The following is a 27,953-nucleotide window of genomic DNA, read 5'->3' on the forward strand; positions in this document are numbered from 1 at the left end:
GCTTTTATACTCCATCCCCTTTGCAATAAAGGCCAAGATTCCATTGGCCTTCCTGATCACTTACTGTACCTGCATACTAACCTTTTGTGTTTCATGCACAAGTACCCCCAGGTCCCTCTGTACTGCAGCACTTTGCAATTTTTCTCCATTTAAATAATAACTTGCTCTTTGATTTTTTCTGCCGAATGTTTGCCCACTCACTTAGCCTGTCTATGTCCTTTTGCAGATTTTTTGTGTCCTCCTCACCCATTGCTTTTCCTGCCATCTTTGTATCATCAGCAAACTTGGCTACGTTACACTCGGTCCCTTCTTCCAAGTCGTTAACATAGATTGTAAATAGTTGGGGTCCCAGCACTAATCCCTGCGGCACCCAACTAGTTACTGATTGCCAACCCGAGAATAACCCATTCATCCTGACTCTCTGTTTTCTGTTCGTTAGCTAATCCTCTATCCATGCTAATATATTATCCCCAACCCTGTGAACCTTTATATTGTGCAGTAACCTTATCAAATGCCTTCTGGAAATCCAAATACACCACATCCACTGGTTCCCTTTTATCCACCCTGTTCATTACATCCTCGACGAACTCCAGCAAATTTGTCAAACATGACTTCCCCTTCATAAATCCATGCTGACTTTGCCTGACTGAATTTTGTTTTTCGAAATGTCCTGCTACTGCTTCTTTAATAATGGACTCCAACATTTTCCCAACCACAGATGTTAGGCTAACTAGTCTATAGTTTCCTGCTTTTTGTCTGCCTCCTTTTTTAAATAGGGATGTTACATTTGCAGTTTTTCAATCTGCTGGGACCTCCCCAGAATCCAGGGAATTTTGGTAAATTACAACCAATGCATCCACAATCCCTGCCGCTACTTCTCTTAAGACGCTAGGATGCAAGTCATCAGGTCCAGGGGATTTATCTGCCTTTAGTCCCATTATCTTACTGAGTACCACCTCCTTAGTGATTGTGATTGTGTTAAGTTCTTCCCCACTCCCTAAAGCCCCTTGACTATCCACTGTCGGGATATTGTTAGTGTTCTCTACCGTAAAGACTGATACAAAATATTTGTTCAGAGTTTCTGCCATCTCCATGTTCCCCATTACTAATTCCCCGGTCTCGTCCTCTAAGGGACCAACATTTACTTAGCCACCCTTTTCCTTTTTATATACCTATAGAAACTCTTGCTATCTTTTTATATTTTGTGCTGGTTTACTTTCATAGTCTGTCTTCCCATTCTTAATTATTTTTTTAGTCATTCTTTGCTGGCTTTTAAAAGCTTCCCAATCTTCTGTCCTCCACTAGTTTTGGCCACTTTGTATGTTTTTAATTGGATACCATCCTTTGTTTCTTTAATTTGCCACGGATGACTATCTTTTCTCTTACATCCTTTCCTCCTCACTGGAATATATTTTTCTTGAGAGTTATGAAATATCGCCTTAAATGTACGCCACTGTTCATCAACTGTCCTACACTTTAATCTATTTTCCCAGTTCACTTTAGCCAACTCTGCCCTCAATCCTTCATAGTCTCCGTTATTTAAGGTTGGTGTACTTCACTCACCGTCACCGGGACAGCTCTGATGCCTGGTTTTCCAGGTGTTCCCACTAGGGGGCGATCCAGGGCGCTAAAGGGTCGGCAACATTTCAAAAATCGGTCGCTGTTGAAACCGGTGGTGTTCCACGCCGGCTCTGGGCTCCCAAGCGGTGCTGTGGCCCCCGCAAAACTGGCAACTAATTTCCCGGTGAGGCACTGGGAGCTGGCTGCCCGCCCCGAAACCATCTCCACCGCCATTACCGACCCTCCGGGGACGAACAGGGGTGGCAGAATACCAAGAATCCAGCTCTAAGTGTCAATTTAGACCATAGTCTGAAATCCTGCAATCCTGGGCGATGCTTAAAGGCAAGATGACTGAAGCAAGTTTAACAAATGTTTTTAAATGTTGAATCCTCTGTTTGATTTTTTTCCCGTTTGTTGCCCGAGATCCTGAGATGAAGGGGTTGCCGTATGGAGAAAGGTTGAGCAGGTTGGGCCTAGACTTGGAGTTTAGAAGAATGAAAGGTGATCTTATTGAGACATACAAGAGTCTGAGGGGCCTTGACAGGGTAAATGCAGAGAGGATGTTTCCCCTCGTGGAGGAATCTGGAACTAGAGGGTACAGTTTCAGAATAAAGGGTTGTCCATTTAATTTCTTCTCTCAGAGAGTTGTAAATCTGTGGAATTCTCTGCCCCAGAGAGCTGTGGAGGCTGGGTCATTGAATATATTTAAGGTGGAGATAGACAGATTTTTGAGCGATAAGGGGGTAAAGGGTTATGGGGAGCGGGCGGGGAAGCGGAGTTGAGTCCATGATCAGATCAGCCATGATCGTATTGAATGGTGGAGCAGGCTCGAGGGGCCGAATGGCCGACTCCTGCTCCTATTTCTGATGTTCTTATGATCCATCAGACCAGCACTCTGCTGCAGTGCATCGGGCTGATCGGGCCAGCTCACGGCTGCCGCCGAGGACAACGTAAGTTCTTTTACAGAGCCTGCAGCCATGGCCGCTGCCTTTAAGGGAGGGAAGGAGCGTTCCAGCGTGGCAGCGCTGCATACCTAACGCCCTGCCTGCCCTTTCCCCGTGGCCCAGTGGATTTTTTCCCGACAAATGTTTGTCCAATGTTTTTGAACCTGCTCCCACCGCCCTTTCAGGCAGTGCTTTCCAGATCATAACAACTCGTTGCGTAATAAAAAATTCTCATCTCAGTGTCAGCCGTGGCTCAGTGGGTGACACTCTCGCCTCTGGGTCAGAAGGTCATGGGTTCAAGTCCCACTCCAGAGACTTGAGCAGATAAATCTCGACTGACACTGCAGTAGAGTGCTGTACTGTCAGAGGTGTTGTCTTTCGGAGGAAAAGAGTGTTTGAAGACCAGGCCCTCAAATCAGCCACCAAGCTCATGGTCTACAGGGCTGTAGTAATACCCGCCCTCCTGTATGGACCTGAGGCATGGACAATGTATAGCAGGCACCTCCGAAGGCTGGAGATGTATCACCAACGATGTCTTCGCAAGATCCTGCAAATCCCCTGGGAGGACAGGCGCACCAACATCAGTGTCCTCGACCAGGCCAACATCCCCAGTATTGAAGCACTGACCACACTCGATCAGCTTCGCTGGGCAGGCCACATTGTTCGCATGCCAGATACGAGACTCCCTAAGCAAATGCTTTATGCGGAGCTCCTTCATGGTAAACGAGTCAAAGGAGGACAGCGGAAATGTTATAAGGACACCCGCAAAGCCTCCCTGGTAAAGTGCGACATCACCACTGACACCTGGGAGACCTTGGCCGCAGACCACCCGAGGTGGAGAAAGTCCATCCGGGAGGGTGCTGAGCTCTTCGAGTCTCAACGCAAAGAGCGTGAAGAGGCCAAGCGCAGGCAGCAGAAGGAGTGCGCGGCAAACCTCCCCCACCCACCCCTTCCCTCGACGAATATCTGTCCCACCTGTAACAGGGTCTGTGGCTCTCGTATCGGACTGTTCAGCTATCAAAGAACTCACTTTGGGAGTGGAAGCAAGTCCTCCTCGATTCCGAGGGACTGACTATGATGATGACTTTCAGATGAGACGTTAAACCGAGGCCCCGTCTGCTCTCTCAGGTGGATGTAAAAGATCCCATGGCACTATTTCGAAGAAGAGCAGGGGAGTTATCCCCGGTGTCCTGGCTAATATTTATCCCTCAATCAACATAACAAAAACGGATTATCTGGTCATTATCACATTGCTGTTTGTGGGAGCTTGCTGTGCACAAGTTGGTTGCCGCGTTTCCTACATTACAACAGTGACCACACTAAGCGGCAGCCTCCGGTGAGCAGCCTGCACGGGACCTTGCCATTGGTGCGAGACTGCTCACCGAAGGGAGAGCGTTGATCTGTCACAGTCTCAATATCCTGTGAAATCACAACTCGTGTTTGCAAGCGGGTGACAGAGACACCACTCTGTGTTGAGGCTCAGTAATTCAGCCTTTTGGTCTTGTCGAGAAACAAACGGCTCCAGGAGTTTTACTTGCAATTCATGAGGTCAGCTGTAACCGATAATTGGATTGCTTTATAACCCTGTGCCCGTAACCAGCACTGGTTTATACGACAGCTGATGATCTCAGGTTATGGAGTGCCATAAAATGAGGATCATTGCACCACAATTTGAATCTTTGAAAAAAGCTCTTCTCAGATATGGCAGGACAGATCATTCCGGAACCTTAGGGCCGAAGCAGCTGAAGGGTCCTGCTCTCCTTGCCTCAGCTCCTTCTCCTCCACCTCTCCACCTCTCCACCTCTCTCCCCCCCCTCCACTCTTCCCCCCCTCTCCCCTCTTTCCCCCCCTCCCCCTCCTCCTCTCTCTTTCCCCCCTCCTCTCTTTCCCCCCTCCTCTCTTTCCCCCTCCTCTTCCCTCTTTCCCCCCTCTCTTTCCCCCCCTCTCTTTCCCCCCCTCTCTTTCCCCCCTCTCTTCCCCCCTCTCTTTCCCCCCCTCCTCTCTTTTCCCCCTCCTCTCTTTCCCCCCTCCTCTCTTTCCCCCTCCTCTCTCTCTCTCTCTCCCTCCTCTCTTTCCCCCTCCTCTCTTCTCTCCCCCTCCTCTCTTTCCCTCCTCCTCTCTTTCCCCTCCTCTCTTTCCCCCCCTCCTTTCCCCCTCTCTTTCCCCCCTCCTCTCTTTCCCCCCTCCTCTCTTTCCCCCCTCCTCTCTTTCCCCCCCTCCTCTCTTTCCCCCCTCCTCTCTTTCCCCCCTCCTCTCTTCCCCCTCCTCCCCCCCTCCTCTCTTTCCCCCCCTCTCTTTCCCCCCTCCTCTCTTTCCCCCCTCCTCTCTTTCCCCCCCTCCTCTCTTTCCCCCTCCTCTCTTTTCCCCCTCCTCTCTTTCCCCCCTCCTCTCTTTCCTCCCTCCTCTCTTTTCCCCCTCCTCTCTTTCCCCCTCCTCTCTTTCCCCCCTCCTCTCTTCCCCCCCCTCCACTCTTCCCCCCCCTCCACTCTTCCCCCCTCCTCTCTTTCCCCCCTCCTCTCTTTCCCCCCCTCCTCTCTTCCCCCCTCCTCTCTTTCCCCCCTCCTCTCTTTCCCCCCTCCTCTCTTTTCCCCCCTCCTCTCTTCCCCCCCTCTCTCTTCCCCCCTCCTCTCTTTCCCCCTCCTCTCTTTCCCCCCTCCTCTCTTTCCCCCCTCCTCTCTTTCCCCCCTCCTCTCTTTCCCCCCTCCTCTCTTTCCCCCCTCCTCTCTTTCTCTCCCCCTCCTCTCTTTCCCTCCTCCTCTCTTTCCCCCTCCTCTCTTTCCCCCTCCTCTCTTCCCCCCCCTCCACTCTTCCCCCCCCTCCACTCTTCCCCCTCCTCTCTTTCCCCCTCCTCTCTTTCCCCCCTCCTCTCTTTCCCCCCTCCTCTCTTTCCCCCCTCCTCTCTTTCCCCCCTCCTCTCTTTTCCCCCTCCTCTCTTCCCCCCTCTCTCTTCCCCCCTCTCTTTCCCCCCTCCTCTCTTTCCCCCTCCTCTCTTTCCCCCCTCCTCTCTTTCCCCCTCCTCTCTTTCCCCCCTCCTCTCTTTCCCCCCTCCTCTCTTCCCCCCTCCTCTCTTTCCCCCCCTCCTCTCTTTCCTCCCCTCCTCTCTTTCCCCCCCTCCTCTCTTTGCCCCATCCTCTCTTTCCCTCCTCCTCTCTTTCCCCCTCCTCTCTTTCCCCCCTCCTCTCTTTCCCTCCTCCTCTCTTTCCCCCCTCCTCTCTTTCCCCCCTCCTCTCTTTCCCCCCTCCTCTCTTTTCCCCCTCCTCTCTTTCCCCCCTCTCTTTCCACCCCTCTCTTTCCCCCCCTCTCTTTCCCCCCCTCCTCTCTTTCCTCCCTCCTCTCTTTTCCCCCTCCTCTCTTTCCCCCCCTCCTCTCTTTCCCCCCTCCTCTCTTTCCCCCCCTCCTCTCTTTCCCCCCTCCTCTCTTTCCTCCCTCCTCTCTTTTCCCCCTCCTCTCTTTCCCCCCTCCTCTCTTTCCCCCCTCCCCTCCGCTCCCCTACTCAAGATATACCCAGTATACATTTATAGAAGAAGCATAGACATTTACGGCACAGAATGAGGCCATTCGGCCCATCGTGTCTGTGCCGGCCGACAAGGAGCTACCCAGCCTAATTCCACCTTCCAACTCTTGGCCCATTCTACAATCAGTGGCCACCCTCCAGTACCTTGCCCAAATGGCCACTCGAGCCTCCAGCAACATAGCCTCCTATTCCTTTCTCTCCCATGTGTTCATTCAGCTCCCCCTTAAATGTATCTGCACTGGTTCTTGAACCCCTCCCTCTGGCAGCCAGTTCCACATTCTCACCACCTTCCAACTTCCCCTTAAATGTAGGAGTATAAAAGCAGGGAAGTCTTGCTACAGCTATATAAGGTATTGGTGAGGCTACACCTGGAATACTGCGTGCAGTTTTGGTTTCCATATTTCGAAAGGATATACTTGTTTTGGAGGCAGTGCAGAGAAGGTTCACTCGGTTGATTCCGGGGATGAGGGGGTTGACTTATGAGGAAAGGTTGAGTAAGTTGGGCCTCTACTCATTGAAATTCAGAAGAATGAGAGTTGATCTTATTGAAACGTATAAGATTATGAGGGGGCTTGACAAGGTGGATACAGAGAGGATGTTTCCACTGATGGGGGAGACTAGAACTAGAGGGCATGATCTTAGAATAAGGGGCCGCCCATTTAAAGTAGAGATGAGGAGAAATTTCTTCTCTGAGGGTTGTAAATCTGTGGAATTTGCTGCCTCAGAGAGCTGTGGAGGCTGGGACATTGAATAAATTTAAGATAGAAATAGACAGTTTCTTAAATGATAAGGGGATAAGGGGTTATGGGGAGCGGGCGGGGAAATGGAGCTGAGTCCATGATCGGTTCAGCCATAATCTTATTAAATGATGGAGCAGGCTCGAGGGGCTGTATGGCCGACTCCTGCTCCTATTTATGTTCTTATGTTAAATGTATCTATGTTGGTGGCCTGAACCATTCCCTGTGGCAGCAAGTCCCACATTCTCACCACTCTCTGGGCAAACAAGTTTCTCCTGAATTCCCCATTGGATTTATTAGTGACTGTCGCCCTCGCAAGTGACAACATTTTCTCTATGTCTACCCTATCAAACCCTTTCATAATCTTAAAGACCTCGATCAGGTCCCCCCTCAGTCTTCTCTTCTCTAGAGAAATGAGCCGCAGCCTACTCAATCTTTCCTGATATTTATAATTGCTCAGTTCTGATATCATCCATGTGAATCATTTTGCATCTTCTCCAGTGCCAATATGTCCGTGTTATAATATGGAGACCAGAACTGTGCACGGTGCTCCCAGTGTGGCCTGACCAAAGTTCGATACAGGTTCAACAAAACGTCTCTGTTTTTCAATTCAATTTATTGATCGAGGCTTGATTAAGGTTTCTGAAGGCAGCAGCAAAGAGCATGACTAAAGTAGATCCGTGGCTCAGTGGGCAGCACTCTCGCCTCTGAGTCAGAAGGTCGTGGGTTCAAGTCCTACTCCAGGGACTCGAGCACAAGGTTGATCCTCCCAATGCAGTGCTGAGGGAGCATAGCACTGTTGGAGGTGCCGTCTTTCAGATGAGAAGTTAAGTCAATGGCTGCATCTGCTCTCTAGGGTGGATGGAAAAGATCCCACAGGCACTGAGAGCAGGGAAATTATCCCTGATGTCCTGGCCAATATTTAACCCTCAATAAACACAATAAAAGCAGATTATTTGGTCATTATCACATTGCTGTTTGTGGGAGCTTGCTGTGTGCAAATTGGCTGCCACGTTTCCACCATTACAACAGTGACTTCACTCCAAAAATACTTCATTGGCTGTAAAGTGCTGTACAACATCCTGAGGTTGTGAAAGGTGCTATATAAATGCTTGTGTTTTTTTTTACTGAGATGCTACGGTGCTTGGGTGTAGAGGTGGGCTTTAAAGGAGGAGGGAGCGACAGAGGGGTTTTTAGCCAGTGGGGTGTGGGGGGGCGGGGCATGGGCGGGGCACGGGGGCAGGGGCTGAATGCTGGGCCACCAAAGGTGTTCGGGGGGGAGACGGGGCATGGGGGAGGGGCGGGGCATGGGGAGGAGGGGGGTGGGGCACGGGGGGCGGGGCATGGGGGGCACGGCACAGGGGGACAGGGCACAGGGGGATGGGGCACGGGGGCCACGGGGGGGGGCGGGGCATGGGGGGCCGTGGGGGAGGGGGGACACGGCACGGGAGGGGGGGGGCTGAATGCTGGGCCACCAAAGTTGGGTCGGGGGTGGGGGTCGAATCCACAAACGTTGGAGTCAGGAATGGAGGGTTCGGGAGCAGCTTGAGGGCTGCTGGACGTTACCGGGAATGTGAGGGGCCGAGAAGTGGAGGGTTTGAAAGACCAAGGACACAGAAACCATTAGAAGCTATAAATAATTAAATGGTTGGTTAATCCAGCCAATACATCCTCTCTACAGCATTGCATACAGCTAATCGGTAAACTAATGGAACGTTGGGAAGATTGACTGCTCCTGCGGCTAGTTTGCAGCCTGCATTTCATTTGGACAGATAAACACCGTGCTGTTTGGTTTGCACCTCCGCTCTCGTGTGCCGCATTGATCAGCCGGAAGTCCCTGAGCAGGTTTATCTTTCTACGTTTAAAATAGCATCCTATTTGAAATTCAAATTTTCTATCAGCCGAATAAAACACAACAAAGCCTAAAGCAGCGAACGACTGCTGCTCGTGTTCCAATAGTCAGGCAAATGAGCCTTTGCAGGGTTGGGTGGCAGCGTGGCGAAGTTTGATGGGGGTTTGGTCAGTGATCAATCACAATCTGACATTCCCCGTGACAAGGTTTCACCAATGCGGGGTCCGTCCACATCAGAGTGACTTGGTTTCCCGGGTAATCCAGCCTTCCTGTGATTCGGAATACCGTGATGGGAATAGCTGTGTGCAAACTGTCGGGTAAAATCAAGTTCCAGGTGACAAGGAGGCGATCTTCAGGTAGGGAAGGGTCCATTTTCGTTTTGAATTTGCCTTTTGTTCGGAGTGAGTGGCATTTAACAGGAAGACCTTTAATGCACTCGTTACGTGCGTTGCATTATTTATAGCTGGTCCGTTATATTGGCACACAACAGCTTTAATGCTGCGATCGTGCTGCAGGTTGAGAAGATTTCCTTACATTCTGAACTTCTGCGGAGACTAATCTCTCTCCGATGCTCTGCCATTAACCGTAGAATGACCAAACTTGTGCGGAATGCTGGCTCTGCAAAACTAGTCACTGGATCTCGCAATGGGTTTGATCAACAAGTGTCAGTGCAGCATTTTAATTGATGGTGAAATTTACATGCTAAGCCCCTGCTTTTGTCACCTCGTAAAGATTACTCCAGCGTCTGTGTTATGCATTGATGCTTGGGGTCACCAGACACCAGAGGGCGCCACTGTCGGAGGTCAAAGGGCTGTATGCGCGTGTACGTGGTCACTGATATATAAGCATGGGTACTATGTAACGCGGGTACTCTGGGCGCGAATAAAGTTGGATCAGGTTTACACCTGAGGCTATTTACAGTAACAAGTCATTATATTTGGCGACGAGGTAATGTAAAGACCTTCGCATGTACAATGGGCACTATTGGAATTCTGGAGAGATTCGTGGATGGCGAGGATTGGGCGGATTTTATCGACCGCCTGTATCAGTATTTTGTGGCCAACAAAATGGAGAGGCTGACGCAGTTCGGCATGGGGCGGTTTTCCTCACCATTCGTTGTCCAAAAATTTACGGCCTTATGAAGAACCGTCTCTCGCCTTTACGTCCAACGGACAAAGAGTACGAGGATATGTGTGCTTTGGTGTGTGACCATCTGAAGCCAAAAGAGGGATCATCATCTCACGCTATCGTTTCTATACGAATGTTCGTGCTGAGGGCCAGGATGTATCGGGATTTGTCGCCGACCTGCGATGTCTGGCTGAGCCGTGTAAGTTCGGGAACGTGTTGGAAGACATGTTGCGAGATTTCTTCAGGATACACATCAACCATGATGTGATTCTCCAGAAGTTATTGGCCGAAGTGAAGCTGGATTTGAGAAAGGCCATCACGACTGCCCGGGCATGCACGACGACTGATGATAATTTGAGGCGGATGTCATCGAAGAGTTGGAGCTCCAAGGCAGGTAATGTAAACAAGATTGTGTAGTCTTCTGGCAGAGCTGCTTATGGCAGGGCCTACGCGACTGTTTATATGAAACCTGTAGCTGCTCAGAGTCCGCCAACTGGTACGAATCCGATTTCACCCGGTCGGCATTGTGGGGGCAATCATTGGTCTCATCAGTGTCGGTTTAAACAATACTCCTGTAATGGCTGTTTGAAAGTGGGGCATCTTCAGAGAATGTGCCCACAACTGAGCAAGCGTGCTGCCACTAATCACATTGTTGATGATGACCAGTCTAGTGCTGGCCCGGATACAGAACCCGGGGAGGAAGTGTATGGTCTGTATTCATTCTTGGGAAAGAGCCAGCCAATAATGGTTAATGTGAAGCTGAATGGCGTGCCTGTATCAATGGAGCTGGACACGGGTGCGAGTCAGTCGATAATGAATCAAAGAACATTCGACAAACTGTGGGACACTGAGGCTGTTAAGCCTAAGCTGAGTTCAGTCAATGCCAAGTTACGTACTTACATTAAGGAACTCATACCGGTGATTGGCAGTGCAGTAGTCAAGGTGTCATATGACGGTGTGGTTCAAGATCTACTATTATGGATTGTCCCAGGTAATGGTCCATCGCTGTTCGGCAGGAGTTGGCTCGAGAAAATCAAGTGGAACTGGAATGATATCAAAGCGTTGTCATCAGTGGATGACACTTCGTGTGCTCAAGTGTTGAAGACGTTTCTTTCTTTATTTGAACCGGGTATTGGTAATTTTACTGGAGCCAAGGTGCAGATTCACCTGGATTCTGATGCAAGGCCTATCTATCACAAAGCTCGGTCTGTTCCCTACATGATTAGGGAGAAGGTTGAAATTGAGCTTGACAGATTCCAACGTGAAGGGGTCATATCACCGGTCGAGTTTAAAGAGTGGGCCAGTCCTATTGTTTCTGTGGTGAAGAGTGATGGCACTGTCAGGATTTGTGGAGACTACAAGGTTACGATTAACTGATTTTTGAAACAGGATCAGTATCAGTTACCGATAGCTGATGACCTGTTCGCCATGCTACCTGGTGGAAAGTCGCTCACTAAACTGGATCTGACATCGGCCTATATGACACAGGAGCTTGTCGATACTTCGAAGAAACTCACCTGCATCAACACCCATAAAGGACTGTTTGTACAACAGGTGTCCTTTTGGAATTTGTTCAGCTGGAGCCATATTTCAGAGGAATATGGAAAGTTTACTGAAGTCCGTCCCTAGAACTGTCGTTTTTCAAGATGACATTCTGGTCAAAGGTCGCAACACTGCTGAACATCTGAACAATCTTGAAGAAGTCCTACATCGTCTGGACAAAGTGGGACTCAGGCTGAAGTGTGTCTTCATGGCTCCTGAAGTTGAATTCCTCGGGAGGAAGATTGCTGCTGATGGCATCAGACCCACTGATTCGAAAACCAAGGCCATCAAAAATGCACCCAGGCCTCGGAATGTGACAGAGCTGCGTTCGTTCCTTGGGCTACTCAACTACTTCGGTAATTTCTTACCCAGATTGAGCACTTTATTAGAGAGACTGCACATGCTACACAGAAAAGGTGACAACTGGGTCTGGGGTGTGTCTCAAGATAGAGCCTTTGAGAAAGGTAAGAATCTGCTCAGTCCAAACAAGTTGCTTGTTCATTATGATCCATGTAAGTGTCTTGTATTGGCCTGTGATGCTTCATCATATGGGGCTGGCTGTGTACTCCAACAAGCAAATGAATCGGGTAAGCTACAACCTGTTGCGTATGCTTCGAGAAGTTTGTCAAAAGCGGAAAGAACTTACAGTATGGTAGAGAAAGAAGCTTTGGCCTGTGTGTATGGGGTCAAAAAGATGCATCAGTACCTGTTTGATCTTCGATTTGAACTTGAAACGGATCACAAGTCACTCCTTTCATTGTATTCGGAAAACAAAGGTATTAATAGCAATGCATCGTCCTGCATTCAGAGGTGGACATTGACATTGTCTTCCTATGATTATGTTATTTGTCATAGGCCAGGTACTGAGAATCGTGCCAATACACTGAGCCATCTGCCTTTGCCCACAACTGATAGGGAGATGCCCCAACCTGCAGATCTACTGTTAGTAATGGATGCTTTTGAGAGTGAAGGTACCCCTGTCACTGCTCAACAAGTTAGGATCTGGACCAGCCATGACCCTATTTTATCGGTTGTGAAACGTTGTGTACTCAGTGGTGATTGGTCTGCAATACCTATGGAGATGTGTGATGAGACCAAACCTTACCACCGTTGCAAAGATGAGCTGTCCATTCAGTCAGATTGTTTACTGTGGGGCAATCGTGTTGTCATGCCTAAGAAAGGCAGAGCAAAATTTGTGCGTGAACTACATAGCACTCATCCCGGTATTGTAATGATGAAAGCCATTGCTAGGTCTCATGTATGGTGGCCTGGAATTGACTCTGATCTGGAATCATGTGTGCATCAGTGCAACACTTGCATGCAGCTAAGTACCAGCGGAATCTCCGCTGAGTCTGTGGTCGTGGCCATCTCAACTATGGTCCAGGATCCACATCGATTTTGCGGGCCTTTTCCTGGGAAAGATGTTCTTTGTTGTGGTGGATGAATATTCAAAGTAGATAGAGTATATTATGATGTCATCCAGTACATCTACAGCCTCTATTGAGAGCCTTCATGTCATGTTTGCTACTCATGGTTTGCCTGACATTGTTGTGAGCGACAACGGATCTTGCTTCACAAGTCTTGAGTTCCAGGAGTTCATGAAACTCAATGGTATTAGACATGTGAGATCAGCTCCATTCAAACTTGCTTCTAATGGTCAAGTAGAGCGTGCTGTTCAAACGACCAAGCAAAGTATAAAACGTGTAACTCGGGGTTCACTGCAGAATCATTTGTCATGTAAAACATAGAAAATAGGTGCAGGAGCAGGCCATTCAGCCCTTCTAGCCTGCACCGCCATTCAATGAGTTCATGGCTGAACATGAAACTTCAGTACCCCCTTCCTGCTTTCTCGCCATACCCCTTGATCTCCCGAGTAGTAAGGACTTCATCTAACTCCCTTTTGAATATATTTAGTGAATTGGCCTCAACTACTTTCTGTGGTAGAGAATTCCACAGGTTCACCACTCTCTGGGTGAAGAAGTTTCTCCTCATCTCGGTCCTAAATGGCTTACCCCTTATCCTCAGACTGTGACCCCTGGTTCTGGACTTCCCCAACATTGGGAACATTCTTCCTGCATCTAACCTGTCTAAACCCGTCAGAGTTTTAAACGTTTCTATGAGATCCCCTCTCATTTTTCTGAACTCCAGTGAATACAAGCCCAGTTGATCCAGTCTTTCTTGATAGGTCAGTCCCACCATCCCGGGAATCAGTCTGGTGAATCTTCGCTGCACTCCCTCAATAGCAAGAATGTTCTTCCTCAAGTTAGGAGACCAAAACTGTACACAATACTCCAGGTGTGGCCTCACCAAGGCCCTGTACAACTGTAGCAACACCTCCCTGCCCCTGTACTCAAATCCCCTCGCTATGAAGGCCAACATGCCATTTGCTTTCTTAACCACCTGCTGTACCTGCATGCCAACCTTCAATGACTGATGTACCATGACACCCAGGTCTCGTTGCACCTTCCTTTTTCCTAATCTGTCACCATTCAGATAATAGTCTGTCTCTCTGTTTTTACCACCAAAGTGGATAACCTCACATTTATCCACATTATACTTCATCTGCCATGCATTTGCCCACTCACCTAACCTATCCAAGTCACTCTGCAGCCTCATAGCATCCTCCTTGCAGCTCACACTGCCACCCAACTTAGTGTCATCCGCAAATTTGGAGATACTACATTTAATCCCCTCGTCTAAATCATTAATGTACAATGTAAACAGCTGGGGCCCCAGCACAGAACCTTGCGGTACCCCACTAGTCACTGCCTGCCATTCTGAAAAGTACCCATTTACTTCTACTCTTTGCTTCCTGTCTGACAACCAGTTCTCAATCCACGTCAGCACACTACCCCCAATCCCATGTGCTTTAACTTTGCACATTAATCTCTTGTGTGGGACCTTGTTGAAAGCCTTCTAAAAGTCCAAATATACCACATCAACTGGTTCTCCCTTGTCCACTTTACTGGAAACATCCTCAAAAAATTCCAGAAGATTTGTCAAGCATGATTTCCCTTTCACAAATCCATGCTGACTTGGACCTATCATGTCACCATTTTCCAAATGTGCTGCTATGACATCCTTAATAATTGATTCCATCATTTTACCCACTACCGATGTCAGGCTGACCGGTCTATAATTCCCTGTTTTCTCTCTCCCTCCTTTTTTAAAAAGTGGGGTAACATTGGCTACCCTCCACTCGATAGGAACTGATCCAGAGTCAATGGAATGTTGGAAAATGACTGTCAATGCATCCGCTATTTCCAAGGCCACCTCCTTAAGTACTCTGGGATGCAGTCCATCAGGCCCTGGGGATTTATCGGCCTTCAATCCCATCAATTTCCCCAACACAATTTCCCGACTAATAAAGATTTCCCTCAGTTCCTCCTCCTTACTAGACCCTCTGACCCCTTTTATATCCGGAAGGTTGTTTGTGTCCTCCTCAGTGAATACCGAACCAAAGTACTTGTTCAATTGGTCTGCCATTTCTTTGTTCCCCATTATGACTTCCCCTGATTCTGACTGCAGGGGACCTATGTTTGTCTTTACTAACCTTCTTCTCTTTACATACCTATAGAAACTTTTGCAATCCGCCTTAATGTTCCCTGCAAGCTTCTTCTCGTACTCCATTTTCCCTGCCCTAATCAAACCCTTTGTCCTCCTCTGCTGAGTTCTAAATTTCTCCCAGTCCCCGGGTTCGCTGCTATTTCTGGCCAATTTGTATGCCACTTCCTTGGCTTTAATACTATCCCTGATATCCCTAGATAGCCACGGTTGAGCCACCTTCCCTTTTTTATTTTTACGCCAGACAGGAATGTACAATTGTTGTAATTCATCCATGCGGTCTCTAAATGTCTGCCATTGCCCATCCACTGTCAACCCCTTAAGTATCATTAGCCAATCTATCCTAGCCAATTCACGCCTCATACCTTCAAAGTTACCTTTCTTTAAGTTCTGGACCATGGTCTCTGAATTAACTGTTTCATTCTCCATCCCAATGCAGAATTCCACCATATTATGGTCACTCTTCCCCAAGGGGCCTCGCACAATGAGATTGCTAATTAATCCTCTCTCATTACACAACACCCAGTCTAAGGTGGCCTCCCCCCTAGTTGGTTCTTCGACATATTGGTCTCGAAAACCATCCCTTATGCACTCCAGGAAATCCTCCTCCACCGTATTGCTTCCAGTTTGGCTAGCCCAATCTATGTGCATATTAAAGTCACCCATTATAACTGCTACACCTTTATTGCATGCACCCCTAATTTCCTGTTTGATGCCCTCCCCAACATCACTACTACTGTTTGGAGGTCTGTACACAACTCCCACTAACGTTTTTTGCCCTTTGGTGTTCTGCAGCTCTCCCCATATAGATTCCACATCATCCAAGCTAATGTCTTTCCTAACTATTGCATTAATCTCCTCTTTAACCAGCAACGCTACCCCACCTCCTTTTCCTTTTATTCTATCCTTCCTGAATGTTGAATACCCCTGGATGTTGAGTTCCCAGCCCTGATCATCCTGGAGTCACGTCTCCGTAATCCCAATCACATCATATTTGTTAACGTCTATTTGCACAGTTAATTCATCCACCTTATTGCGGATACTCCTTGCATTAAGACACAAAGCCTTCAGGCCTGTTTTTTTAACACCCTTTGTCCTTTTAGAATTTTGCTGTACAGTGGCCCTTTTTGTTCTTTGCCTTAGGTTTCTCTGCCCTCCACTTTTCCTCATCTCCTTGTACATTGCTCAGTTACAGGACCACACTTACTGGGGTCTCCCCTGCTAAACTACTGATGCAGGGAAATCTCCAGATCAAGCTTTCTCTTGTTCATCCTGATTTGAATGATCATGTTGAAAACAGACGTCAAAGTCAGCAATGGTGTGATGATCATGTTGCCATGTCACGTGACATCTCGGTCAACGATCCGGTTTATGCACTGAACTATGGTCAAGGTCCAAAGTGGATCGCTGGCACTGTTACAGCCAAGGAGGGGAACAGAGTGTTTATTGTCGTGTTCAAGAATGGGCAAACATACAGGAAACACCTTGACCAGGTTAAACTGCGGCACACGGATGAACTGGAACCGAGTGAGGAAAATGCAGTCAGTGACCAACCAATGTTCACTCATCAGAGGACTCTGCTGACAATACTAACTCTGAACCTTCAGTCTCTGATGTGGTCATTACCACTCCCATCAGATCGGTTACTCAGCTCTCAGTCTCAACGGACTCAGAACGCTCGCCCAGAACTGAGACAATCAACTCGTGAGCAGAAAGTCCCAGACCTTCTTAATTTGTAAAGAGTCTGACATTAAGATCTTGAAAGGGGAATGTTGTTATGCTTGGGGGCGCCACTGTCGGAGGTCATCGGGCTGTATGCGCGAGTGTGCGGTCACGGGTATATAAGCGGGGGTACTATGTCACGCGGGTACTTTGGGCGCGAATAAAGTTGCATCACGTTTACACCTGAGGCCGTTTACAGTAACAGGACTCTTGAGTCATTACAGTCTGCCCCCCATCCTCCACCCACCATAAACTCCAACCTGGTCAAAACAAAGCTGTCCATATCCTGTGGGGAGACATTTAAATGTACTTTTGTGCTTTTAGCTGGGTACAATAAATTGGAAAATTAATATCCTTCTTTTTAAGATGAGTGCATTTGCACTGTACTAACCATTCTGCTGCCCAGTCTAGAGTGGCCATTGTTGGTTAAGAAGATAAGAAATAAGAGCAGGAGTCGGCCATTCGGCCCCTCGAGCCTGCTCCACCATTCAATAAGATCATGGCTGATCTGATCATGGACTCAGCTCCACTTCCCTGCCCGCTCCCCATAACCCTTTACTCCCTTATCGCTCAAAAATCTGTCTATCTCCGCCTTAAATATATTCAATGACCCAGCCTCCACAGCTCTCTGCAGCAGAGAATTCCACATATTTACAACCCTCAGAGAAGAAATTTCTCCTCATCTCAGTTTTAAATGGGCAGCCCCTTATTCTGAGACTATGTCCCCTAGTTTTAGTTTCCCCTATGAGTGGAAATATCCTCTTTGCATCCAGCTTGTCGAGCCTCCTCATTATTTTATAATTTGCAATAAGATCACATCTCATTCTTCTGAACTCTAATGGGTATAAGCCCAACCTACTCAACCTCCCTTCATAAGACAACCCCCTCATCTCCAGAATCAACCAAGTGAACCTTCTCTGAACTGCCTCCAATGCAAATATATCCTTCCTTAAATACGGAGACCAAAACTGTACGCAGTACTCCAGGTGTGGCCTCACCAATACCCTGTACAGATGTAGCAGGACTTCTCTGCTTTTATATTCCATCCCCCTTGCAATAAATGCCAACATTCCATTGGCCTTCCTGATCACTTGCTGTACCTGCATACTAAGTTTTTGTGTTTCTTGCACAAGGACCCCCAGGTCCCTCTGTACTACTGCAGTGGAGAGGGAGGGATGAAATTTCCCCGCAGCCTGTTTGGGGTGCATGATTTGAAAGAAATGAAAATTTAGCGCCCGGCGAGATGGGCCGCTAAATGCCGCTGAATTGAGGTCTTTGTCCAATAAAAATGTGCTGGGCGGTGAGGGAGGCGTGATTGGCCCCCGTGGGGCGGTAATGCGGTGTTAGCAGGATGGAAGCGGAGCGCGAGGCTCAGCGACCCGCTGATGATGTCACAACGTCTCCCCCCTTCAGTTAAAGGGAAGGGCCACTGTGAACTCTGCAGCCTCTTTAGTGGAGGGTTTCGACTGGCCAGTGGTCCGGTACCCAAGAGAGGGTTAGGGTTAGGGTCCAGCAGTCGCCATTGTTACAAAGTCTGCCGGAAAAAAAAGATGGCGACCACGGCACAAGACCCTCCCCTTTAAGGGTGATCAGGTCGCCCCAGCCGCGACTGGTGTTGTTGGCATCGCCTCGCGCCAATCTCGCGTCCCGAGGGGCAATCTACCCCGCAGGGCGCAAAGGGTTGGCGCGCAGGCGATGCCGTCATCCCCGTGCGCAGCCCCTGGGTGGAAAGTATGGGGTGCAGCGCAAACCTGCTTTTGCCCGCAGCATCCAGGGGGCAATTCCAGGGTGCCCCCGGGTGATAAATCTCCATCGCCTGGAGGCACTAACGCGGCTATAAAAAGGACCAATTTCGGCACCTTGTTTTTTTACCTCACTCGTGGAAAGCATCAGCCTTGGCACTCTCTCCTTGAGTGCATAGGTCAGGGTACAAGCCCTATTACACAGACTTCATGACATAATGTAGGTTTACACTCCCAGTGCAGTGCTGAGGGAGTGCTGCACTGTCTGAGGGGCCCGTCTGCTCTCTCAGGTGGATATAAAAGATCCCACGGCACTATTTCGAAGAAGAGCAGGGGAGTTAACCCCGGTGTCCTGGGGCCAATATTTATCCCTCAATCAACATCACTAAAACAGATTATCTGGTCATTATCACGTTGCTGTGTGAGGGATTTTGCATTGTGCACATTGGCTGCTGCGTTTCCTTATGTTGCAACAATGACCTAATTTAAAGGTATTTAATTGGCTGTGAAGCACTTTGGGACATGGTGAAAGCACTACATTAATGCAAATTCTTTTCCTCTTTCACGTTTTATTTTCTCTCTGTGGTTGCCTCTTTCACGCGACCTTATCTGCTGGATATTCTTAACACGTACATAGGTTGCATCTTTCCAACACGATCAATTCTGAACTTACATTTCCGTGATGCAAGTGTCAGATTGGGTGCGCTCTTGTCTCTGAGTGAGGTGGTCGTGGGTTCAAGTCCCACAGCAAGGCCTGAGCACACAATGTTTGCTGGCATTTTGGCCCAGAATTTCCTGGATCCCACGTGCGGCGCACTTTGCGCCAGATTCTACGCGGATCCTGCTAATGGGAACTTGCGCTCAAATTTCCTGAGGTTCGCCTTAGTGTATCTCAGAACGTTCACAGAAGTGGAAATCAGCATTAGCAATGGGGGAACGAGAAGAACGTGGAACGTACGTAATCTTCCTTCATCGTTTAGTTTTCACAGCATCAATAAGAAAAAGATAAGTTTGAAGTCATCAAACAAGGAAGAGAAATCATCGGGGCATTAAAAAAATGTCCTTTTTTTTCCAATATCGTTGACCACTTTTGCTCAATAGCAATAAAAGATATTACCGATGGGGGGGGAAGGCTGTTTGATCGAGAGTTTAGAGTCATCCAATTGGGTAATGAAGTGTCTGTTCATTTCCGAATATGTTGTGGGAAGGTGGGGCATCACGAGGCGACCAATGGCGGGAGTGTGGGGGCGGAACGATTGGAGACAGGAGGTCATGTGATGAAACCTCCAGGAATGCGTCCAACCAGAGATGGCGACCCTACATCTCGGCAAGATAAAAGAAAGACTTGCATTTATATAGCGCCCTTCACGACCACCAAATGTCCCAAAGCGCTTTACAGCCAATGAAGTACTTTTTATCATGTGGTCACTGTTGTAATGTAGGAAACATGGCAGCCAATTTGTGCACAGCAAGCTCCCACACACAGCAATGTGATAATGACCAGATAATCTGTTTTTTTGTGATGTTGATTGCGGGATAAATATTGGCCCCAGGACACCGGGGTTAACTCCCCTGCTCTTCTTCGAAATAGTGCCATGGGATCTTTTACATCCACCTGAGAGAGCAGACGGGGCCTTGATTTAACGTCTCATCTGAAAAACGGCACCTCCAACAGTGCAGGGCTCCCTCAGTACTGACCCTCCGGCAGTGCAGCATTCCCTCAACACTGCCCCTCCGACACTGCAGGACTCCCTCAGTACTGCCCCTCCAACAGTGCAGCGCTCTCTCAGTACTGCCCCTCTGACAGTGCAGCGCTCCCTCAGCACTGCCCCTCCGATAGTGCAGCGCTCCCTCAGCACTGCCCCTCCGGCAGTGCAGCACTCCCTCAGCATTGCCCCTCCGATAGTGCAGCGCTCCCTCAGCACTGCCCCTCCGACAGTGCAGCACTCCCTCAGCACTGCCCCTCCGACAGTGCAGCACTCCCTCAGCACTGCCCCTCCGACAGTGCAGCGCTCCCTCAGCACTGCCCCTCCGACAGTGCAGCGCTCCCTCAGGGACGAGTGGGTGGGGGGCTTGTTTGCCGTGCGCTCCTTCCGCTGTTTGTGCTTGGCTTCCGCGTGCTCCCGGCAAAGAGACTCGAGGTGTTATGAGACAACAACAAAAAATTGCCACGGAGCCATATAAGAAGTGATTAGCTCAGGTGACCAAAAGCTTGGTCAAAGAAATAGGTTTTAAGGAGTATCTTGAAGGAGGAAAGAGAGGTGGAGAGGTTTAGGAAGGGAGTTCCAGAGCTTGGGTCCCAGGCAACAGAAGGCACGGCCACCAATGGTGGAGTGATTTTAATCAGGGATGCTCAGGAGGGCAGATTTCGAGGATTGCAGAAATCTCGGGGGGTTGTGGGGCTGGAGGGGATTACAGAGATAGGGAGGGGCGAGGCAATAGAGCAATTTGAAAACAAGAATGAGAATTTCGAAATCGAGGTGTTGCTTAACCGGGAGCCAATGTAGGTCAGTGAGCACAGAGGGTGATGGGTGAGCGGGACTGGGTGTGAGTTAGGACACGGGGCAGCGAGCACAGGGGGTGATGGGTGTGTGGGACTGGGTGTGAGTTAGGACACGGGCTGCCGAGTTTTGGATCACCTCTAGTTTACGTAGTGTAGAATGTGGGAGGCCAGCCAGGAGTGCATTGGAATAGTCAAGTCTGGAGGTAACAAAGGCACGGATGAGGGTTTCAGCAGCGGAGGAGCTGAGGCGGGGCAGAGATGGGTGATGTTACGGAAGTGGACAAGTCTTCACCTGAGTCATTCTTGTTGCCGTTATAGCCCCTGGTTACGTAGCAAAAGTGGCAGGGGAACAGGTTCCCCGTGTGCACTCTCTGTCTGGGAATGGTTATCCCGTGGGAATGATGCTTCCAATGGGGGAGAATAATCTTATCCGGTAGAATTCAACTGAGTTTTCACGATAGGAAAACTAGATTGAAAACATAAATATCTGCGTGGGAGTTACTGCTGAAGTATATAATTACCGAGGCTACTTAGGATTGGGATACCAGTCACCATCAAGGTTTGAAATCCTGATCCTAAAGATGGTAACCAAATCCTTATTGACTTCCAGACAGGGCCATACAATGACATGGTATGCAGGAATATATATAATTGGGATCGGTGATGCATCTAACTATCTCCATTGGCTGTGGACTGAAGTGCTGCAGAGTTCTAATATCGGCCTTGTTTCCTTTCTCCAGACTGCAAGTATACTTGTCACACTCACTGCCGACACTTGGTCCAGCTTGACTGTCAACAAAATGGTCAATCAGTAGATCAGATCTCCTGTTCTGGCAACATGGTGCAACAGCCACTCAGACACGGAGAGGTAAGATGTTTATTCATCTGCTTTCAACCAATATCGATCCTGTAAGGTCTCTGTATGCTGTAAAAATATTTGAGTCTCTTACCTCAAGCTGCACCCTGTCCTGGTGCGTAAAGGTACCACTTGGTCTAGCACAGCCATAACCTGTAAGGTCCTGTGTTCAATTCCTATGCTCTACCTAACCATGCTATCGCCCATCTCATTCTCATAAACCCTCATCCATGCCTGTTACCTCTAGACATGACTATTCCAACTCACTCCTGTCTGGCCTCCCACATTCTACACTACATAAACCAGAGCTCATCTAAAACTCACTGCCCCGTGTCCTAACTCACACCGAGTCCCACTCACCCATCACCCCCTGTGCTCGCTGACCTACTTTGGCTCCCGTTTAAATAACGCCTCGATTTCAAAATTCTCATCCTTGTTTACAAATCCCTCCATGGACCTCGCCCCTCCCTATCTCTGTAAGCACCTCCAGCCCCAAAACCCTCCGCAACCCCCCCGAGATGTCTGCGCTCCTCTAATTCTGGCCTCCTGACCATCCCTGATTATAATCGCTCCACCATTGGTGGCCGTGTCTTCAGCTGCCTGGGCCCCAAGTTCTGGAACTCCCTCCCTAACCCTCTCCACCTCTCTACCTCGCTTTCCTCCTTTAACACGCTCCTTAAAACCTACCTCTTTGACCCAGCTTTTGGTCACCTGCCCTAATTTCTTCCTACGTGAGTCAGCGTCACAGTTATCTGTTTTGTCTTATAACACTGCTGTGAAGCGCCTTGGAACATTATACTACATTAAAGGCGCTATATAAATACATAAGAACGTAAGAAATAGGAGCAGGAGTAGGCCATTCGGCCCCTCGAGCCTGCTCCGCCATTTAATAAGATCATGGCTGATCCAATCATGGGCTCAGCTCCACTTCCCCGCCCGCTCCCCATAACCCCTTATTCCCTTATCATTTAAGAAACTGTCTATTTCTGTCTTAAATTTATTCAATGTCCCAGCTTCCACAGCTCTCTGAGGCAGCGAATTCCACAGATTTACAACCCTCTGAGAGAAGAAATTTCTCCTCATCTCTGTTTTAAATGGGTGGCCCCTTATTCTAAGATTATCTCACACTACTGTATATAACTGTATCTTACCATGCTATACATGACTATAACTAGATATGACCTGTAACCACAAGCATACTTTACCACCAGGGGTACACTTGCAGGAGACACTGCATAGCTGTTCCACACAGGTATATAAAGGCAGGTCTCGGGCAAGTGTGGCACTCGAGAGTTATGAAATAAAGGTGCAGGTCCAGAGTGACCTTGACTTCAGCATGTGCCTCGTGTAAGTCTGTACTGCAGGGTCAGGACTTTACATTCCCCATCAGTGGAAACATCCTCTCTGCATCCACCTCGTCAAGCCCCCTCATAATCTTATACGTTTCGATAAGATCATCTCTCATTCTTCTGAATTCCAATGAGTAAAGGCCCAACCGACTCAACCTTTCCTCATAAGACAACCCCCTCATCACCGGAATCAACCGAGTGAACCTTCTCTGCACTGCCTCCAAAACAAGTATATCCTTTCGTAAATATGGAAACCAAAACTGCACGCAGTACTCCAGGTGTGGTCTCACCAATACCCTGTATAGCTGTAACAAGACTTCCCTGCTTTTATACTCCATCCCCTTTGCAATAAAGGCCGAGATACCATTGGCCCTGCTGATCACTTGCTGTACCTGCATACTATCCTTTTGTGTTCCATGTACCAGTACTCCCAGGTCCCGCTGTACAAGTTGTTCGCAGTTTCTCCCCCATATCCTTCTCGACCTTCAGCTTACTTATCTTATCCAAGTAGTGAAACCACCTTCTCGTTCTGTATCTTCCCATTCCACCCACACAAAGGGCTCAATGTTGGCCAGGAGATGCTCCGTTTTCTTTGGAGTAACTTGGTTTTTCTGGCGTAACTAAAGAATCACCATTTTTCCCCAATCAATTTGCACCAGTGTAACTCAGTTAGTTACGATTTTTTTAGGTTAGTTTTTTTTCCTCAAAAGGGGGCATTACCAACCACCTATGCCATTTCTGCCATTTAGGCAACTTTGGCCAGCTAATAGTTACTCCATTTATACTTAGGCCAGCGTATGTGGCCACGTCAGAAAACCCTTGCGGAGAGTTAAAGAAATCGGCGCAGGTCGGTACATCGGAGGCCATTCGGCCTGGGCTAGGGATGGGAGCGATTCCACTGGCCGGCATCAGGGCCCACAGAGAGGCTGCAGCAAGCAAACGGAGAGGCTGTGGTGAGGAGCTACTGCGCATGCGCACATTGCCAGCGCACTCCACTGCACATGTGCGGACGTCCCGGCACAGTTTTCGATGCAGAACGCTGGCACTGGCCATGCTGCGCGACGACAGGGAAGCGGCCGGACAGCGGCCAAAGTGGCAACAACATTTTTCGACACACCTCGGAATGGAGAAAAGCCACACAACTCCGGTAAGTGCGCCGAAAAACAGGCTGGGCCAAAATGGAGGCCCATGTTCCGCGTTCCCATCACTCCTGTTCTCTCCAAGCTACACTGCTCCCGAAGCCCCAAGATGTTGGTTTCACGATTCTCATCCTTGTTTTTGTAATCCCCCTGTGACGCCTCATCCTACCCTATCTCAGGTATCCCCTCCTGCCTTGTATCCTTTCGCACACCCTCCACCCCCTAACACTCGACCTCTCCCCACCCCTCGCCCTTCCTGCTCCACCATCGCTGGCTGCTCGTACAGTCACTGCACTCCTGCTGTCTGGAGTTCTCCACCTAGTTCCCTCCCCCTGCAGTCAAAACCCTCCTCTTCGCCCAGGCCTTTAATTCCTCGTGCTACCTCTCCGTTCCCCTTCCTCTTTCCCATGCTACATGCCCGCCCCTTATTGTGAAGTACTCTGTGGCATCTTCACGCACATAAGGAGTGCTCGATCAATGTAAGTTGTTAGTGATGAGTAACCAGCAGCAGCTACTGGGGCACAACAGTTGGCTCCCGCCTGCGTAGTCTTGGAAGGGGACGAATCAAAAATGGAGGCTTTTGAGCATAAATGCTTGAGAGTGCGTTTTTCTTTGTTTTAAAGTTCTGATTTAGCCAATCAAGTGGAGGAACACCGAGCCACATAAGAAGAAATTCAGACAGGTGACCAAAGGCTTGGTCAGAGAGGTTGGTTTTAAGGAGTGTCTAACGGAGGAACGAGAGTTAGAGAGGTGGAGAGGTTTCAGCAGGGAGGGAGTTCCAGAACTTACTACATAACGTATTGGAAATTGAAACTTGGCTTCCCAATGAATGTGTGTTGTTTGGGAAATATGGAAATGGTCAAAGATTTTTGAGGGTAATTGTTGATCATTCAGTGAATGCATTGGTCAATATGAGAAAGCCTTGTCAACAAGACTAATCGTGTGTGGGATGCTGTAAGGTATTTGATCTTAAGTTGAAACTCGGTATTCTAACCTATAACATCATTGGTGAGGCCACATTTGGAAATTATGAACGTGTTTTGAAAACTCTGCCTTCAAAAAGACATTAGGACATTGAAAAGAGTTCTAAAAAAGTGATGAGGATATTTCCAGGACTTGGAACTCGAAGCTAAGAAGATAGACTTACAACCCTGAACGTGCTTCACTGGCGAAAGGAAGATTGAAGGGAGACTAAAACGCTGAGTGGTATGGAGAATGTAAATAGGAAGAAAGATAGTTATATGGTGCTTTTCATGTTCAGAGAAAGAAAGACTTGCATTTAAATAGCGCCTTTCACAACCTCGGGGTGTCCCAAAGCGCTTTACAGCCAATGATGTACTTTTTAAAGTGTAGTCACTGTTGTAATGTGGGAAACACATTTACATACAGCAAGCTCCCACAAACAGCAACGTGATAATGACCAGATAATCTGTTTTTGTTACGTTGATCAAGGGATAAATATTGGCCCCAGGACAACAGGGATAATTTCCCTGTTCTTCTTCGAAATAGTGCCATGGGATCTTTTACGTCCACCTGAGGGAGCAGGCGGGGCCTCGGTTTAACGTCTGGTCTGAAAGGCTGCACTGAGTGTCAGCCTGGATCCTGGCTGAACCCATAACCCGCTGGGTCAAGCGGACACAGTAAATAGCGATTTAATATGGACAGGGATAATCATGCAATGTGGAACATAATAGTTCCTGTGTTGCTGATCAGGGGCATTTTACCTTTTGCGGAAAGCAACTGAGTTCAGTAATGCTGTGGTAAAGGAAGAGAGATATTCTGGTTGGTGATTGAGTCATCAGTGGGAGTCCTTCTCATCATTAATAAAGCAATGTATGTGTTGATGATCGAGATTTTTAGAACGAGTTATTTTTTTATCTATTTAGAGGGAAAGTAATTGTGTTCACGTTATGAAGTGAGGCAGTTTCTTCACTGATTTAGGGCAAACTCTCCAACGGATAAAGTCCTTACAGTGAATGTAGTGGCACAAAGATCCAGAAGGTGGCAGCACCATCTGGCTACAATTGGGAACTCAAGCAATGAGGTGCTGCCGTCATTGTTAAATCTATTTTCCCTTACTCGCTCTATTCAGTTGAGATGAAGAATGGTTATATTTTAATAATTTTACTTCGTCAGTCATATTCAATGGTATTATTGGAGCTGAAATTGGCCGGTTGTGCACCACTGGGGGGCGCTAACGAGGCCTGGTGGGGGGGAAGGGGCGGAGGGGCTACTGGCTCCCGCGAAATTGCCCGGGAGTTGGCGGGAACGCGAATCCAGAAGCGCACGCCCCTGCTGGTAGTACCCTGGGCTACCGCGACTCCACCGATGAGGTCATTGCCATGCGCGGTGACCCCTTTTCGCCCCACGGCGGCCCTGTCGCGGATAGTGGGCAGCGCCCTGTGAGACTGCCGTGGGCAAAGTCCGAGCCGGCCTCGCGGGCCATGAGCAGGTCCGCAAACCCATCGCAGGGCGAGCGTTAGAGGGGAGCTCGCCGCGACGCGCGCTGCCATTTGTATTTTCTCCAACTCGCCGGTCGGGCCCTTGTGCACCGATGTCGGGTCCAGTCCGCCTCCCTGGCGGTCCGCTGGAGGTCCATCAAAAGCTGGCGGAAGGGAAGGGGCGTAAAACGTGTCAGCGATACGCGATCCGCCCTGAGAGGACCTGACATCGCGCTCCACTTCCTGTCGGGTGATTAGCCCAATTTAGGTGGCGGGGCGAGACTCCTTCTCTGCGTGCAGGCAGTCCCACTCCGCGAGGGTTCCCGCCCACAAACGGCGTACTCTGCAATTTCGCAGCCAATGTATCTTGAAGATATGAAACCAGAAAGGCAGCCCCACAACCCCCCGAGATCTCTGCGCTCCTCTAATTCTGCCTTCCTGACCATCCCTGATTATAATCGCTCCACCATCGGTGGCCGTGCCTTCTGTTGCCTGGGCCCCAAGCTCTGGAACTCCCTCCCTAAACCTCTCCACCTCTCTACCTCTCTTTCCTCATTTAAGACACTCCTTAAAACCTCCCTCTTGGACCAAGTTTTTGGTTACCTGCCGTAATTTCTTCTTTTGTGGCTCAGTGTCAAAGTTATCTGTTTTGTCTTATAACACTCCTGTGAAGCACCTTGGGATGTTTCACTACGTTAAAGGCGCTATATAAACACACGTTGTTATTAACAACGTTCTCGTGGGAAAAATACTGAATCCACCTGATTATCAGCTGATGGCCATCTGCTTCTCCAGTAAAGGCACCAGCTCATGGTTGGGATGAGCTGGAGATTTAGGGCTAGACCCATTGCTGCTGTTCCACAATATTACCAGTCAGTGGGCCCTGGTATCGCGGCAGGAAGGGCCTGAAGTTACAGGAGTGGGGCAAGAGGGCCGTCGTGTCGTTTGCCTCCAATTCTGCCCCAATCAGTTAACCTTCTTGGGTGGTCTCGGCTGGCCATCGTTTCTGGTGCCGGTGTGGTGATCCTGTAGCAAAACCACTGGGATTCCCTCATTATCAACAGCTTGGAACCGAAAGACAACACCTCTGACAGTGCTGCACTCACTCAGTACTGCACATAAGGGCCAGTATAGATTGGGCGAGAAATTGCAGCCGGACGCCTCCAACTGAAATGTTTTAAGGAAAGTACCTGGTGGCCCCGGAGGAGCGAACACTTCCTGTCCAAGGCCCCGATGCACAGCCCAGTGCAGAGGCCCATATGTCCCGGGAACGTCCTGTGGAACATGAGCCGGCCAGGCTCACCAATCAACAGGGATTTATCTCAGCGATAATAATGGTGAGTTCCCCAAAACACAAACA

At 48.9% G+C, this 27,953-nt stretch overlaps 1 protein-coding gene across 1 annotated transcript in view; it reads left to right on the forward strand.

Annotated features, from left to right (window-relative positions):
• Positions 1 to 27,953, forward strand: part of rassf3 (Ras association domain family member 3) — a 256,502-nt gene that overhangs the window by 82,305 nt on the left and 146,244 nt on the right. The window contains exon 2 of the mRNA XM_070900034.1: positions 21,549 to 21,676. Within this exon, the coding sequence (XP_070756135.1) occupies positions 21,549 to 21,676 (128 nt within the window). The remainder of the gene's footprint in view (positions 1 to 21,548; positions 21,677 to 27,953) is intronic.

Source organism: Pristiophorus japonicus, chromosome 15 (assembly GCF_044704955.1).
Source record: "Pristiophorus japonicus isolate sPriJap1 chromosome 15, sPriJap1.hap1, whole genome shotgun sequence".
Taxonomy (NCBI): Eukaryota; Metazoa; Chordata; class Chondrichthyes; family Pristiophoridae; genus Pristiophorus; species Pristiophorus japonicus.